The sequence below is a fragment of the Sorex araneus genome, chromosome 3 (genome assembly GCF_027595985.1).
Source record: "Sorex araneus isolate mSorAra2 chromosome 3, mSorAra2.pri, whole genome shotgun sequence".
NCBI lineage: Eukaryota > Metazoa > Chordata > Mammalia > Eulipotyphla > Soricidae > Sorex > Sorex araneus.
Window position 1 is genome coordinate 204610080 of NC_073304.1, and position 13198 is coordinate 204623277.

General features: G+C 39.2%; 1 protein-coding gene across 3 annotated transcripts in view; it reads right to left on the bottom strand.

Moving 5' to 3' along the window:
- Nucleotides 1-13198, bottom strand: part of RPS6KB1 (ribosomal protein S6 kinase B1) — a 57126-nt gene that overhangs the window by 4499 nt on the left and 39429 nt on the right. The window contains exons 14-15 of one of the 3 annotated variants that reach the window (XM_004608607.2): nt 8908-9020; nt 7092-7362 (exon numbers count right to left, since the gene is read on the bottom strand). In XM_004608607.2, coding sequence (XP_004608664.1) covers nt 7125-7362; nt 8908-9020 — 351 coding nt within the window. In that variant the 3' untranslated portion in view covers nt 7092-7124. Of the gene's footprint in view, nt 1-7091; nt 7381-8907; nt 9021-13198 lie in introns of those variants that run through there. The other 2 variants (XM_055130140.1, XM_055130139.1) reach the window with 2 other exon arrangements.

A 13198-nucleotide genomic window follows, 5' to 3' on the forward strand; every position in this document is an offset into this window, starting at 1 on the left:
GTGCAGAGCCAGGAGTAACCCCTGAGCATCACTGGGTGTGACCAAAAAAGAAAAAAAAAAAAAAAAAGAAGAAGCAGCAACTAAGGGGGGGCAGAGTGATAGTACAGGGGGTAGGGCGTTTGCCTTGCACACGGCCGACCTGGGTTCGATCCCCAGCATCCGATATGGTCCCCCAAGCACCAGGAGTAGTTCCTGAGTGCAGAGCCAGGAGTACCCCTGAGCATCGCTGAGTGTAACCCAAAGAAAAGCAACTAAGGGTTTATACAAGCTATACATGTGCCCTACCTGCTGACCCAAGTTAAATCCTGGCATCTGATATGGTCCTCTGAGCCTAGAAAAGCTAGCTCTGGCCCTAAAACTAAAAAGAAGTAACCAAAAGCTTTAATGTGGTTTGTTTCATGTATCTTCAATTAGATAAAATGCATCAAGCCACTGTTACACATCTAATAATTCTGATAAAATAATACTTTAATATCAAAATTAAGTGGTTTGTCTGTCTGTAGGTATTTGTGGAGGAAAAAAGAAGAGGATACATTTCTCTCTCCTCCAGCCTTCTAAGCAAGGACTAGTACCAAGATCTTTGAGAGGGCCAGAGAGATAGATGGCTCAAAGCACGTGTGTTTTGCATGCTGAAGATCTGGGTTCAATCCCTCAACCCACATGGTCTACTGAGTATGCTCTCCCAAACCAAAACAAACCTGTAGGAGAAGGCTTAAGGGTTAATTGTGACAGTATAAATACAAGGCCTGTTTTTTGTATTACCAAACCTATCAAAATTGTTATGTCCAAGAAGAAAAAATAGAAAGGAGAAATCAGGAGGCAGAGTTATAAAACATTTGCAGTTTTCATAAGGTAGAGGCTAAACTAGCAATATGGATCAAGAGATATAGTTAACTAACCAGTTACAGGTTAAATACTTTCCCACACATTTATGGCCACCCATGTTGCCAAAAATACTAAGCTTTTATTCCCCCATGTAAATATTGCCAGTTATAAGTACAAACTTTAAGTACTGCTGTATTTTAACTTTACTACCTACCTTAATAGCCTTTATGAATGCTGAAAACCGGGTGCTGGAGATAGTACAATGGGTAACACACTTGTTTTATATGCTGCTGACAAGGTTCAATCCCTGGTACTGCTATGGTCCCCTGAGACCCACCAAGAATGATGCCTGAGCTCAGGGCAAGGAGTGACCCAAAAAGCAGAAAGAAAAACATGAAAACAACCTGAAAATAGCTAGGTTGCCTCTTTGACTTTAGGCTGAAACTGAGTTATTTAGATATACAATTGGGGATAGGCTGAGAAAAGGCAATCTGGGGTTAAATTGTGGATTTGAAAGATGAATGTGCTGAGTCTTAGTAAAATAAGATAGGGCTTGGGGTAGCTCAAAAGGCTGGCTGCATGTCTGAGGCCCCAAGTTCAGTTTGTGGCTACCAACATGACCAATGCTGCTTTGCCAGGCCTTGGTAATGCCCCTTGCACGGGGCCTGCAATGCCTGAGGGAGTAAATTAAGAAATGATTCCCTGGACCTTCAAGACCACGGAAAGGGCCCCCTTTCACCATTGGGACCCTACAAATGTAAATCTCTTCACTGTACCTACTGGCCTTATGAACATGTGGGTAACTATTAATATTAGTTAAAATGGGTATTTTTCTGCTTTTTAAAATTTTAAGACAGTAAGGGTTTATATTACAAGGAGCATGGGGTGATAGATGGCACTGCATAGTCCCTTAAGCACCACCAGGAGTGACCCCTGAACATTTCTGGGTATTGCCCCAAAACAAAAATACTGGTATATGTCATTAAGTTTCTGGTGTACAGTATTATAATCCAGTGTTCATATATACTATGTCATGTTCATCACACAAAAGATAAGTCTGTTTCATGAATTAAGTTCATGTAAGAATTTAAGATGGGGGACTGGAGCGATAGCACAGCGGGTAGGGCGTTTGCCTTGCACGCGGCCGACCCAGGTTCAAATCCCAGCATCCCATATGGTCCCCTGAGCACTGCCAGGAGTAATTCCTGAGTGCAGAGCCAGGAATAACCCCTGTGCATGGCCAGGTGTGACCTAAAAAGCAAAAAAAAAAAAAAAAAAAAATTTAAGACGGAAGAAATCTAATAGGGTCATGTAAATCTAATAGGTACGTCTAACAATGGTAATGAAATCAAAACATTTTTCTTTTTAACCTGTTTTCCTTCATCTCAAAAAAGAACAGGGCTAGAGAGATAGTATTGCATGAGGAGTGCTGTTTTTGATCACTGGTAATGCATGGCCCCCAAGATCAGCACCGGGCATGGCAAAAAAGAAAAGAAAAAGGGCAATGTGTGTGTGAAGGTGTGTTGAGGGGGGGGGGGCGGGAAGGAGTGAAAGGAGGGGCTAATAGGATTTTTTTTAAATCCACAGTATTCTGTGATTTAAGATGACTCCTGAAACCTTAGAAACAGATTATACAAAACACATCTTACACTAGAAATGTTAAAAAAGCATCTCAGTATTTCATTTACATCAATGGTTTTTAACTACTGGTCCATTAAAAAGTTACTGTCACTTCAGTAACAGTGCATTTTTGGTTAATGTAAACATTAAAAAAGGTTGAAAACTGCACTACTTTAATTTACGCATACACATCAAATAAGCATTGTTAACACAGTGGCTGAACAAAATAATAGCAAAAGAAAGTATGTTTTTATATAAAATGTATGCTGAGCACATAGGTTGCTGTCGAGAACATGTGTCTCCCCCTCAAGACATGTACTTTAATACTTTTATACCTTTATTTTAACACTGAGACACGTACTAGGGCTTGTTTTCAAATGTGTTTCTCTCCCCACTCAAAACTTCCAAATAAACCTGTCATACTTAAAAACAGTAACAACAACAAAAAACTACTTTTTACATGGGCTTTTTTGGGGTGCTTGGGGGAACATATGTGATGTCAGAGATCAAGCCTGGGTTGGCTGCATGCAAGGTCTCGTGCCTGAGCTGCTGTACTCTGTCTCAAGTCATTAACTTTCTTTATAAAACAGAAACTTGGACCACAAACCCAGCAGTGCTGGGGATAAGGGGGAAACAGTATGCTGGGGCTTCAACACAGGCATTTAAGCATGCACTAATCTCTTTGATTCCTCATATAAACTTTGAGGGTGAAAAAAATAAATAAATAAACTTTGAGGGTGAGGGGTGAGGGACACACCTGGCAGTGGTCGGAAGAAACCCCTGGTGGTGTTGGGGGAACATATATCGTGCTGGGAATAGAACCAGGTTGGGCCAAAGGCAAGGCAAGTGCAAGTGCCTATATTAGCTCTCTGACCTTCACATGAACTTTCTGTAAAGCTATCATCCTAATTCCAATGAACATAACTTAAAAATCGCAAATGTATAAGATCTAACACATATATGTAGTTTATTAAATATGAGAACCAGAACACATCTGATGTATTAATGAAAATTATTGCTGAAACCACTTGTGTACCTGACATATATGCTGTTATTTAAACCTATTTTAGGAAAAAAAAAATCACTTCTATTTTATGTTCATTCAAATTTGCATTTAATTTCTATTTACATTCATTCAATCCAAAATCAAATACTTAATACAGTAAACTAAATACAGATGAAAAGCAGAAAAAGTGTAACCCTCATAGCACTCCTAATAAGGCAGCTGAAGAATTTATTTACCAATAGATGCAAAGCCAACTTGGGAAAGGAGAAAAATAATAAAGAGCAAACACAACACAATGAACCCATCTTTCAGATGTTACTTCAGATATTCCACTGAGATAGTACTTGTGCAGTAGTGGTAAGTTAAGACTCACGCAATAATCAATCGGCAACAGACCACAGGTCATGTGCGACAAATACTTTTATGATTGCTTTGTTCAGTTTGCTAGTGTCTACTCCTATTTAAAAAAAAGTTTGGACATTTAAGTTTTTATTTGAGAAATTAACCAATTCAAAGTCTCAAAATCCATTCTTCATAAATTCAACATTTCTCGTGAAAATAATCTTGGATCTAGCCCTTGTAAGCTAGGAACCATATATGTGGATAACCAAAATAGGTCCTATATTAAATATAAAATCCAAGGCTCAGTATATTATTGAAGATGCATCTTGTTAATAATAATTACCTATAGTAAAGAATGTTGAATTTATGGAATATCGTACATGCATTCTTGCCCTCAAATTATCTTCTATCTCAAAAAACAGCATGGAAAAATCATTCTTGAAGGATTCAAATTATTTAAGACCATAAAGAGGGAAAAACAAAAACAAAAAAACACTTCCCTAAAACTCTGGTTCAAGTTCAGTATTAATACTTTACATTGTTAATCACAGCTGGTTTATAAATCCCAGTTTATTCTGTAATGCTACAAACCTTATAAAATCAAAATTAGTAAACTTTAATTTTCAGTGATTATACTTTAATTAAAAAACAGCATGTATAAAATAAAAAAATATCCTGTAGTTGCTTGAATTTTAAAGAAAATAATCAAGTGATGAAAGAAAAGCACTGATCTCTTTTATACACTTACCTGGAATAATCATAAAGAACCCTCTTACAAACTCAAACTAGTAATATTGACATATATTTTAAACTACGTTTGGATTTTTACAAATAAATATAGGGTAAGCCATATTGCATAGGTGTGTGCTTTCTGTCGGTGACACTCAAGTGGCACTTGACATGTTTTCACAGTCATAATAGGGATATCTATGAAACACAATTTCTCAATACACTTGACACAGTATAGTAAATTAATTTCACTTACTGTTAAGTTTGAAAAACTGTATTTGTGTGGATGGTAGGTGTGCAATTAATGCTTTTTATGCAGGAAAGTTGCAATGTTTGCCACTATTGTTGGCAGTGCTAATTATGAAAATGGTTTAACTATGGGTGGTATAGCCAGCCAATCACAGTGCAAATGTTACTAGCAAATAGAACTGAGAAGAAACATTTTGGTGTGAAAATTTTGCTGGAATTTGGTCAGTCAACACTACAAAACATTTAAAAACAAGGATCAAAGAAGCACAAGCCATTTACAGTCTGAAATAAAGTCTATACATATCACCATAGCTTTCCGGGGTGCTTTTTTCAAACATCATAAACTTACAGAATGAAGATCTGCACTTTAAGTAAAAATTTTCTCTTTGTCATTACTGTAGCTTCTAGCTACAGGAAGATGATGAAATAAGGGAGAAGAAAGCTCAGAGGGAATGATTAAAAAATAATAATAAAAATAAAAAAGGGATTTTTATCCAAAGATGAACTGTTCTCAATTCATTTATTGCCGAACTGTTCTCAATTCACTTATTGCCACAATTAAAGTTCTATTTCCAATTATTTTTATGGTTCTGTTTTTACTATCATAGGATTTCATCTCCCTTGAATTACCACTTAAGTAAAGCTTTGCTCTTTTCTGACTTAATTCAACATGCATAAAGAATTTTATGGCTTGGATCCTATGGCTCAAAAGGTTTGGAGAACACAGCAAGCAGCAACTATGTAAAAAAAAAAAGTATAGGGTTGCAAAATATTACAAACTGACTTTGCACACTCAGACTGAAGACATTTTTTATAAAAGACAAACAAAAAGACAACTGCAACTGCTTGATCATCTATTATACCAGTATGCACTGAAATATTTTTTTTATAAAGCTCTGCAGATATTAAACCCTTTCAACAGCTAAAGTCATGGAAATGCTTTCTTTAAGGCAGGAAGTATTTAAAAAAGGTAAAGTTACCTTTATTTTTACTCTTTATACCTGTATATCACTTAAGTAGATTTTTGTTACAATTTCAAAAACATAGTGTCTTGTTAACATGTTTTCTAAATTAAGCCACTAAGTTTTCTTATTCGTTGTGGAAGACATTCATCAAAAGGCCATCAAATATTTTTAGTCAGAAAACATAGCCCAGTACAGAAGGAAGAAAAACCTGTACCTTTTTTTTCCCTTTAAAACTGTTAAGGAAAAAAAAAAAAGGACGATAGACAGAAAACAGTAAAAAGAAACCTAAAAACCTTACCAATTTGCTGTAAAAGAGATTAGACATAGTAGAGTAGACCATGGCACTGCCCTTTTCCCTTTCTCCCTCTTTGCCGCCCTCAGTATGCATTTTATCCTGACTCTCTTCTATCATCTTCAGCCATGGGCTGAACACATTTGGCATCTTGAAACAAATACTGGTATAAGAACAGGTGGCATTATTTTTCCAGTGCAATGCAGGCCCAGGACAAAGATGAAATGTAGGACACACAGCTTACGCCCATTTCCAAGGCTTCCAGTTAAGCTTAGCACATAGCATTACTGCAAGTAGAAATGATTAAATAGATTCTTTTTGTTTCCTAGTATTACAGACAGGTATTGCAGCTGGGTTACTGAAAATAAACCCCAGGTCCACCCCAATCCCTTAAACGAGCCACAGCTGTGGTTAACAATGATTCATTTGCATTTTATTATTTCACCAAGAGAAGAAACAGAAGTTGTCTGGCCTTCTTCACCAAGCAACCAATAATCTCGTTTTTTAAAGTTTGGGATGTTTTCCATAATGAGCTGAATCAAAAATCTATTTGAAAAATATATATTTATATAAAAAAAAGATTCAGGTTGTTTGCACATAAAACAATTGATAAGTTTTGTCTTTGATTCCACATTGCTGGAAAAAGTTTGACCAAGCTTGCATGCTAATTTGTCCTTAGTTGCAAGTATTACAGGCAATTTCATACTTTGCCTAATGAAAGGATAACCCTTCTTCGACACAACCAAAACTCAACAGTGATTCAGAAGCAACATTTTATCCTTAATACTGTCAGTTTTGAGCCATCAACATGAAAATCCTTGATAAGGTTGAGATGTCACTAGGAATCAATTAATTGATGTGCCTAAGAGTTCCGCAATACTACTTTGCTTAAGTTTTTCTCTTTTTTTTTTTGCACCATTGATTGATTTTTTTTTAAAATCCATGTTCATTTTTCCTCCATCCAAAGTGTTCTATGTAATGAGACCGACTCTTCTAGAGACTGTCATTTTAAGTCTTCTTGTTTCACTGTGCAGGATGCTCACACATCCCCTCCCCACCTCTTTTTGCCTTAAATTCATTAAAAAGCATTGCTCTGTCATAGATTCATACGCAGGTGTTCTGGTCGTTTGGAGATCATAGGAAAAGCTTGTTTTTTGTATGGCCCAGAGTTTGGCTGTCGTATTGGAAGTGGTGCTGAAGCTTCCCCACTCATCGTCACATCCATCTGCTCTATGCCACTTGTTTCCATTGGGTATTCCACAGGCGTCTGAGGAGTGGCTGTGCTGGCTGAAGCACCTCTTCCCCAGAAATCCCCAGGAGAAAATTTGACCGGGCTTTAAGACAAGGAAGAGCTATAATTTGTCTCAAGGTTATTCAACAAGAAAGATTTTCTTTATATTTAGGAGTAGGGTAATAAGTCATTTATTTTAATATTTTTGTGTGGATTAGCAAAGACAAGGCCAACTGTTTTCTCCCAGAGACTAAATGCTGGAGTTTCCTACCTGTTGTCTTAACTTCTGTACTTCGCTCCATAAAAACCCTCAATACTTACTCTATAGAAAAGCCATTTTAACCTCCACTTAAAAAAGCTTCCCATTGCATTTTAAATAAAATACATATTAAGGGCCAAACTGGGTAGCTCAATGAGTTGGAGTACATGTTTTACATGTTAAGACCCTAGTTTCATCTCTGGCAGTGCACTGACCCCCAGCACCAAGCCAGGAGTGGACCCTGAACAAGCTGGATATGATCCAGAAACAAATGCATTAGTTATTCAGAAATTTCCCATTCTCTTTCTCACGGTACATCAGCAATTTGATCTTTTTTACATTTGAAGAAAAGGCCAAGTTTCTCCTCCCTCGGGGCTTCTGTACAAGGCTGTCCTAGCTGTAAGACCCTTGATCTCTCTTGGGGCTAGAGCAACAATACAGAAGGCTTTGCAAGTGACCAACCTGGGTTTGATACCTAGTATCCCAAGCCCTGCCAAGTATGATCTCCGAGCTCAGAACCAGGAGTAAGCCCAGAACAGAGCCAGGTGTGGCCCAAAAACCCAGGGGGAAAAAAAAGAGCAAACAAAAGAAACCCATTGTTATTCTCTGTTCTCTACCAACATACTACCATTAATTTTTCTTAAAACACTTAGCACTACTTTAAATTACATATTTTCGTACTTCCTTTTTTAATGCTCATTAAATTTTAAGCTTTGTTAGAATGTGGACAATTCCTGTGTTCATGTGTCCCTAAGCATGCATCATAACCCCTGGTATATAATAAATGTTGGATAAAAGGACATTTGTAGGCCAGGGAGATAGTCAAGGATTAAGGTGCTTGTTTGCCTTGGATATACAGCTGTGCCCGGTATGATTGCTGATACTACAGTCTCCCAAGCATTGCCAGGAATGTAATGTTTAAGCACAGAGCCGGGAGTAGTACCTGACCATGGCCAGGCATAGCCTAAAATCAGCCCCTACTTCTATCCCACCCACCTCTGCCAGAAAGGGCATTTCTGGGGCTGAAGCAATAATACAGTGGGTAAGGCATTTTGCCTTGCACGCAGTCAACCACGGTTTGATCCCTGGCACCCTACAGAGTCTCACCCAAACCCTCCAGAAATGATCCCTGAGTAAACCCTGAGCACAGCTGGGTGTGGCCCAAACACCAAAAAAACATAAAAGGACATTTGCCAATGAAATAGCTTGCTTTCAGAAAATAAGTAAATTGCCAAACAGGTAAATTAAGCCACCTGCTCTATAAGAAGTAGAAGAAGCTAAGGAGGGAATGTCTGAACTTCCATTTACATAAGATGATATAAACTACCTAAGTAGTTCTCTTCCAGGTTTAAAAACAGAAAAGACTGAGAATATTCAAGCTGGAAATACCTGACAGGTGTTCTTGGGCTGCCAATAAATCTTCGAGGCGATCGAATTTTTGGTTCAAAAGAAAACTTTTCTTTTACACTTTCAAGTACCGATGGAGCCACATATGTAAAACCCTGAAAGAGATTAACAGCAGACTTCAGGATGGCAATTTGTCAGATACATCGAGAAAATTGAGGGGCTGGAGAGCGAGTACAAGGTCAAGGTGTTTGTCTTGCATGTGGCTTCAATTCCCAGCACTGTATCATGATTCCTCAAGCACAGTCGGGAGTGACCCCTAAGCAATGAGTCAGCAGTAGTCCTTGGGAACCATTTGGTGTGCCCCCCTCCCAACACACATACATGCACACAATAAAATGACAATGATCTGGTGGTTGTTCACTCTCTGACACACCAACAGTATACACCTAAATTCACCAAATTCTACTCTAGTATCTTCTCTCATTTCACACCTATGTACTTCTTCCCAGGCATTTCTTGTTTTTCGTTTTTGGACCACATCCAGAAGAGCTAAGGGAGCATGAAGTGCTGGGTTCAAGCCCGCTAACTGCATGCAAAGCATGAGCTCTAACCCTCTGAGTTCTCGCTCTAGTCCCTTAAGTCTTCTCTTTTCTTTTTTAATGCACAGACCTTAAGAAACCAGAATTCTAATAATGAACTTCATATGCCAACAAACTAAATTCCACTCAATCCGAGCACCATGTAGAATGGCCTAAGAAATAAAAGAAACAAAGAGGCCAGAGCAATAGTACAAAGGACAGGGCATTTGCAACGATAGTACAGAGGATAGGGCACCTGCTTTGTATGTGGCTGTCCCTAATTTGATCATGCCCTCCAGGAATGACTCCTGAGTGCAGAGCCAAGAGTAAACCCTAAACACTGCCAGCTAAGGCCCAAAAGCAAACAAAAAAGAAAAGCAGCAAAAACTTTACTCTATCCATAGAAGTATAACAAACAGGAAAATGGAGACCCCATACTAAGATAAACACAGAGAACATTCTATACTTTCTAATCATATCTATGCTACTAATTATGACTATCATTTCCAGAAGTTTATAACTATCGAGGCAAAGTAAAATCAGAAGTATCTAACTTGTCATCTTTGATTTTTCTTTCTGGTTTTCTGTCAATGACTGGATAGATTGTTTCCCCCCCTTTATTTTTGGGAGCATATTTGGGCCACATCCATCAGAGTTCAGAGTCTTTTCCTGGCTCTTTGCTCAGAGGTCATTCCTAGTGGTACTCAGGGGACCAGATGTGCTAGGAGGGAACTGAGGTTAGCCATATGCAAGGCAAGCGCCTTAATCCCCGTACTATCTCTAGCCCATTTTTGGGTTAGTTTTAGGTCTTGATCCACATACCCAGTACTGATCCAGGTCCTGTGCTCAGGGGTCACTCCTGGAAGTACACAGAGGACCGGGTAGAGCCAAGGTTGAACCCGAAAAGCACATGCTTTCATCACTCTAGTCATTTATGTATGGGCATTGCATTACTTACAGGAAAAAGATTTAATGAAACTGGGTGAAATCCTAGGGGAAAGGCTGCAATTCATGTGCTTTAGGATAATTACCTGCAAACTTGTGATTCACGTTATTCACGTGTCTAATCCACATGAGTGTGCCTAAAGATGTAATCACCAAGAAGACCAAACTATGCCTTAATCATCTTTGAATTTAATTCTCTGATACAAACTTAAATACACATTACATATTTTTGGTTTCAGGGCCACATCTGGCAGTGCTCAGGGGACCATCTGGGGTGCCAGGAATTGAACCTGGATTAGCCATGTTCAAGGCAAGTGCTCTACCAGCTGTACCATGGCTCCAATCCCAAAACTTAAATACATTTTTTTTTAAGTAAATAGATTTTATTCAGAAATTTCTGAGGGAGGGAGGAAGGGATAAGTGGGAGAGAGAATAGTAAGAATAACGCGCTCAAGAGAGACCTCAGGCTTCTCCAAAGGTGGAGGAAGCTTTACACACATCCTAGCACTGGACACAAAAGCATGAAAGTACACATCTCAAGGGGGGAGATGCGGGCGACACATGTGCTCGGGCACCACACGTGCTCAGCCACATGGGCACAAGCAGCACATGGGCTCAGGCAGCATATGCGCCAAAACTTAAATACATTTTTAAAGAGGCCATACCTGTCAGTGCTTGGGGCCCAGGTAGTGGTAATGTTCAGGATAGGACATGTGCAGTGTAGGGATTGAACTCAAGTCTTTGCACACACAAGGTGTGTGGTCCTTAATTTTGAGCTATATTCCGGACCCTATTTATTTGTTGAGTTTGGGCCACACTCGGCTGTGCTCAGGGATGACGCCTGGCAGTGCTCAAAGGATCATATGCAAGGCGCAGAGGATCAAACTCAAGTCAGCCTCATACGAGGAAAGTGCCTTAGCTGCCCTATTATCTCTAAGGCTCCTACTTTTTAGCTTCTAAACAGATCTACTTTATGTATAGAATTCTGGGCATAAACTAACAAATTAAATTGTTCTCGCATTTATAAAATATACATATATCTCAGCGGGTAGATTGTTTGCCTTGCACACAGCCCACCCAGGTTCGATTCCTCTATCCCTCTCGGAGAGCACAGCAAGCTACCAAGAGTATCCCACCCGCATGGCAGAGCCTTGCAAGCTACCTGTGGCGTATCTGATATGCCAAAAACAGTAACAACCAGTCTCACAATGGAGATGTTACTGTGTCCACTCAAGCAAATCAATGAACAATGGGACAACAGTGCTACAGATCTGTCTAAATTATGTTTTTGTTTGGGGGGGAGGGGACACACCTGAAAATGCTCAGGTGCTACTACTGGCCCTGTGTGTGTTGGGGGGTGCGGGGGTCTACCACAGAGGTGCTTGGGGAAACCATATGCAGTGCTAAAGACTGAACTGGAATCAGCTACATGCAAGGCAAGTCCTTAACCCCTGCACTCTCTCTTCAATCCCTAGACTCCTTTTTATGGAGGAAAAATGTCAAACTAGTTGAAATTTGGTAACTGAGAAAACATCTGTTTGAAGGTTTCTACATTAAAAACAAAACAAAACAAAACAAATTCTTCTGGAATTTTATTATGAGAGTGCACTTTCCCTGCTTCTCTTACGAGATTCTTAAAGTCTATGGCACATTTGCCTGTGTCTTGGACTCTGTGCCAAACTTTATGTTGGGTAAGTACCTGTGCGCTCATTAACCAATAAACACCTCTTGTGACATTAAAAAAATAGTTTAAATTCTGTATCAGTAGAAAGAAAATTCCATATAGTAAAATTAAATAAAAAAAAAAAAGAGGGGTCTGAAGATGGCTCAAAGGCTCGGGGTTCAATCCCTGGTACTGCATGGTCTCCTGAGCACTGCTGCGGAGCAAAACCCCAGCACAAAGCCAGAGGCAGTCCTTAAGCACTACTGGTTGTGGGCATCAAAACAAAAGGAAAATGATAAACAGTGCTAGAATTAAAGTGATTTCTACTTACTTTCTTAATTTTAAGATATTTTACTAATAGGAATTCAATGAGATCTTACCTAATAATACTAAATTAGTATCACAGATTATTTAATACACATTTCATCTTTCATCTCTCATCTCCTTTGTAACTAAAACTACTATAGAATAATATTCTGCCTATAGTCTCTATTCTGATCTCACAATATAATCATACATTAATAGAATTACAACTATTCAGTATTATTTACTCAAAATCACACTTGTTTCATTTTGTTTGCTTTTTGGGTCACACCCAGCGATGCTCAGGGGTTACTCCTGGCTCTGCACTCAGGAATTACTCCAGGCTGTGCTTGGGGGACTGTATGGGATGCTGGGGATCAAACCTGGGTTGGCTGCGTGCAAGGCAAATGCCCTACTCGCTATACTATCGCTACGGCCCCTCAAAATCACACGTTTTTTCAGATTAATTCTGACGGGGGCAGAGTAATAGAACAGTGGGTAGGGTGCTTGCCTTGCACAAGGGCAACCCAGGTTCAATTCCTGGCATCCGCATATGGTCCTCCGAGCCAGGAGTGATTCCTGAACCCAGAGCTAGGAGTAATCCCTGAGCATCATCAGGTGTGCTCCCCTCACCCAGCCAAAAAAAAAAATTTTTTTTAAATAAATTTCTGCATTCCATAACTTTATTTTTATTTTTGTCTTTTGGGCCCAAACTGGCAGTGCTCAGGGTTTACTCCTGGCTCTGTGCTCAGGAATCACTCCTGGAGGAGCTCTGGGGAAGCTACTGAGTGCCAGGAATTGACTCTGGGTAAGCAAGCACTTGGACCCACTGTATTATATTCCC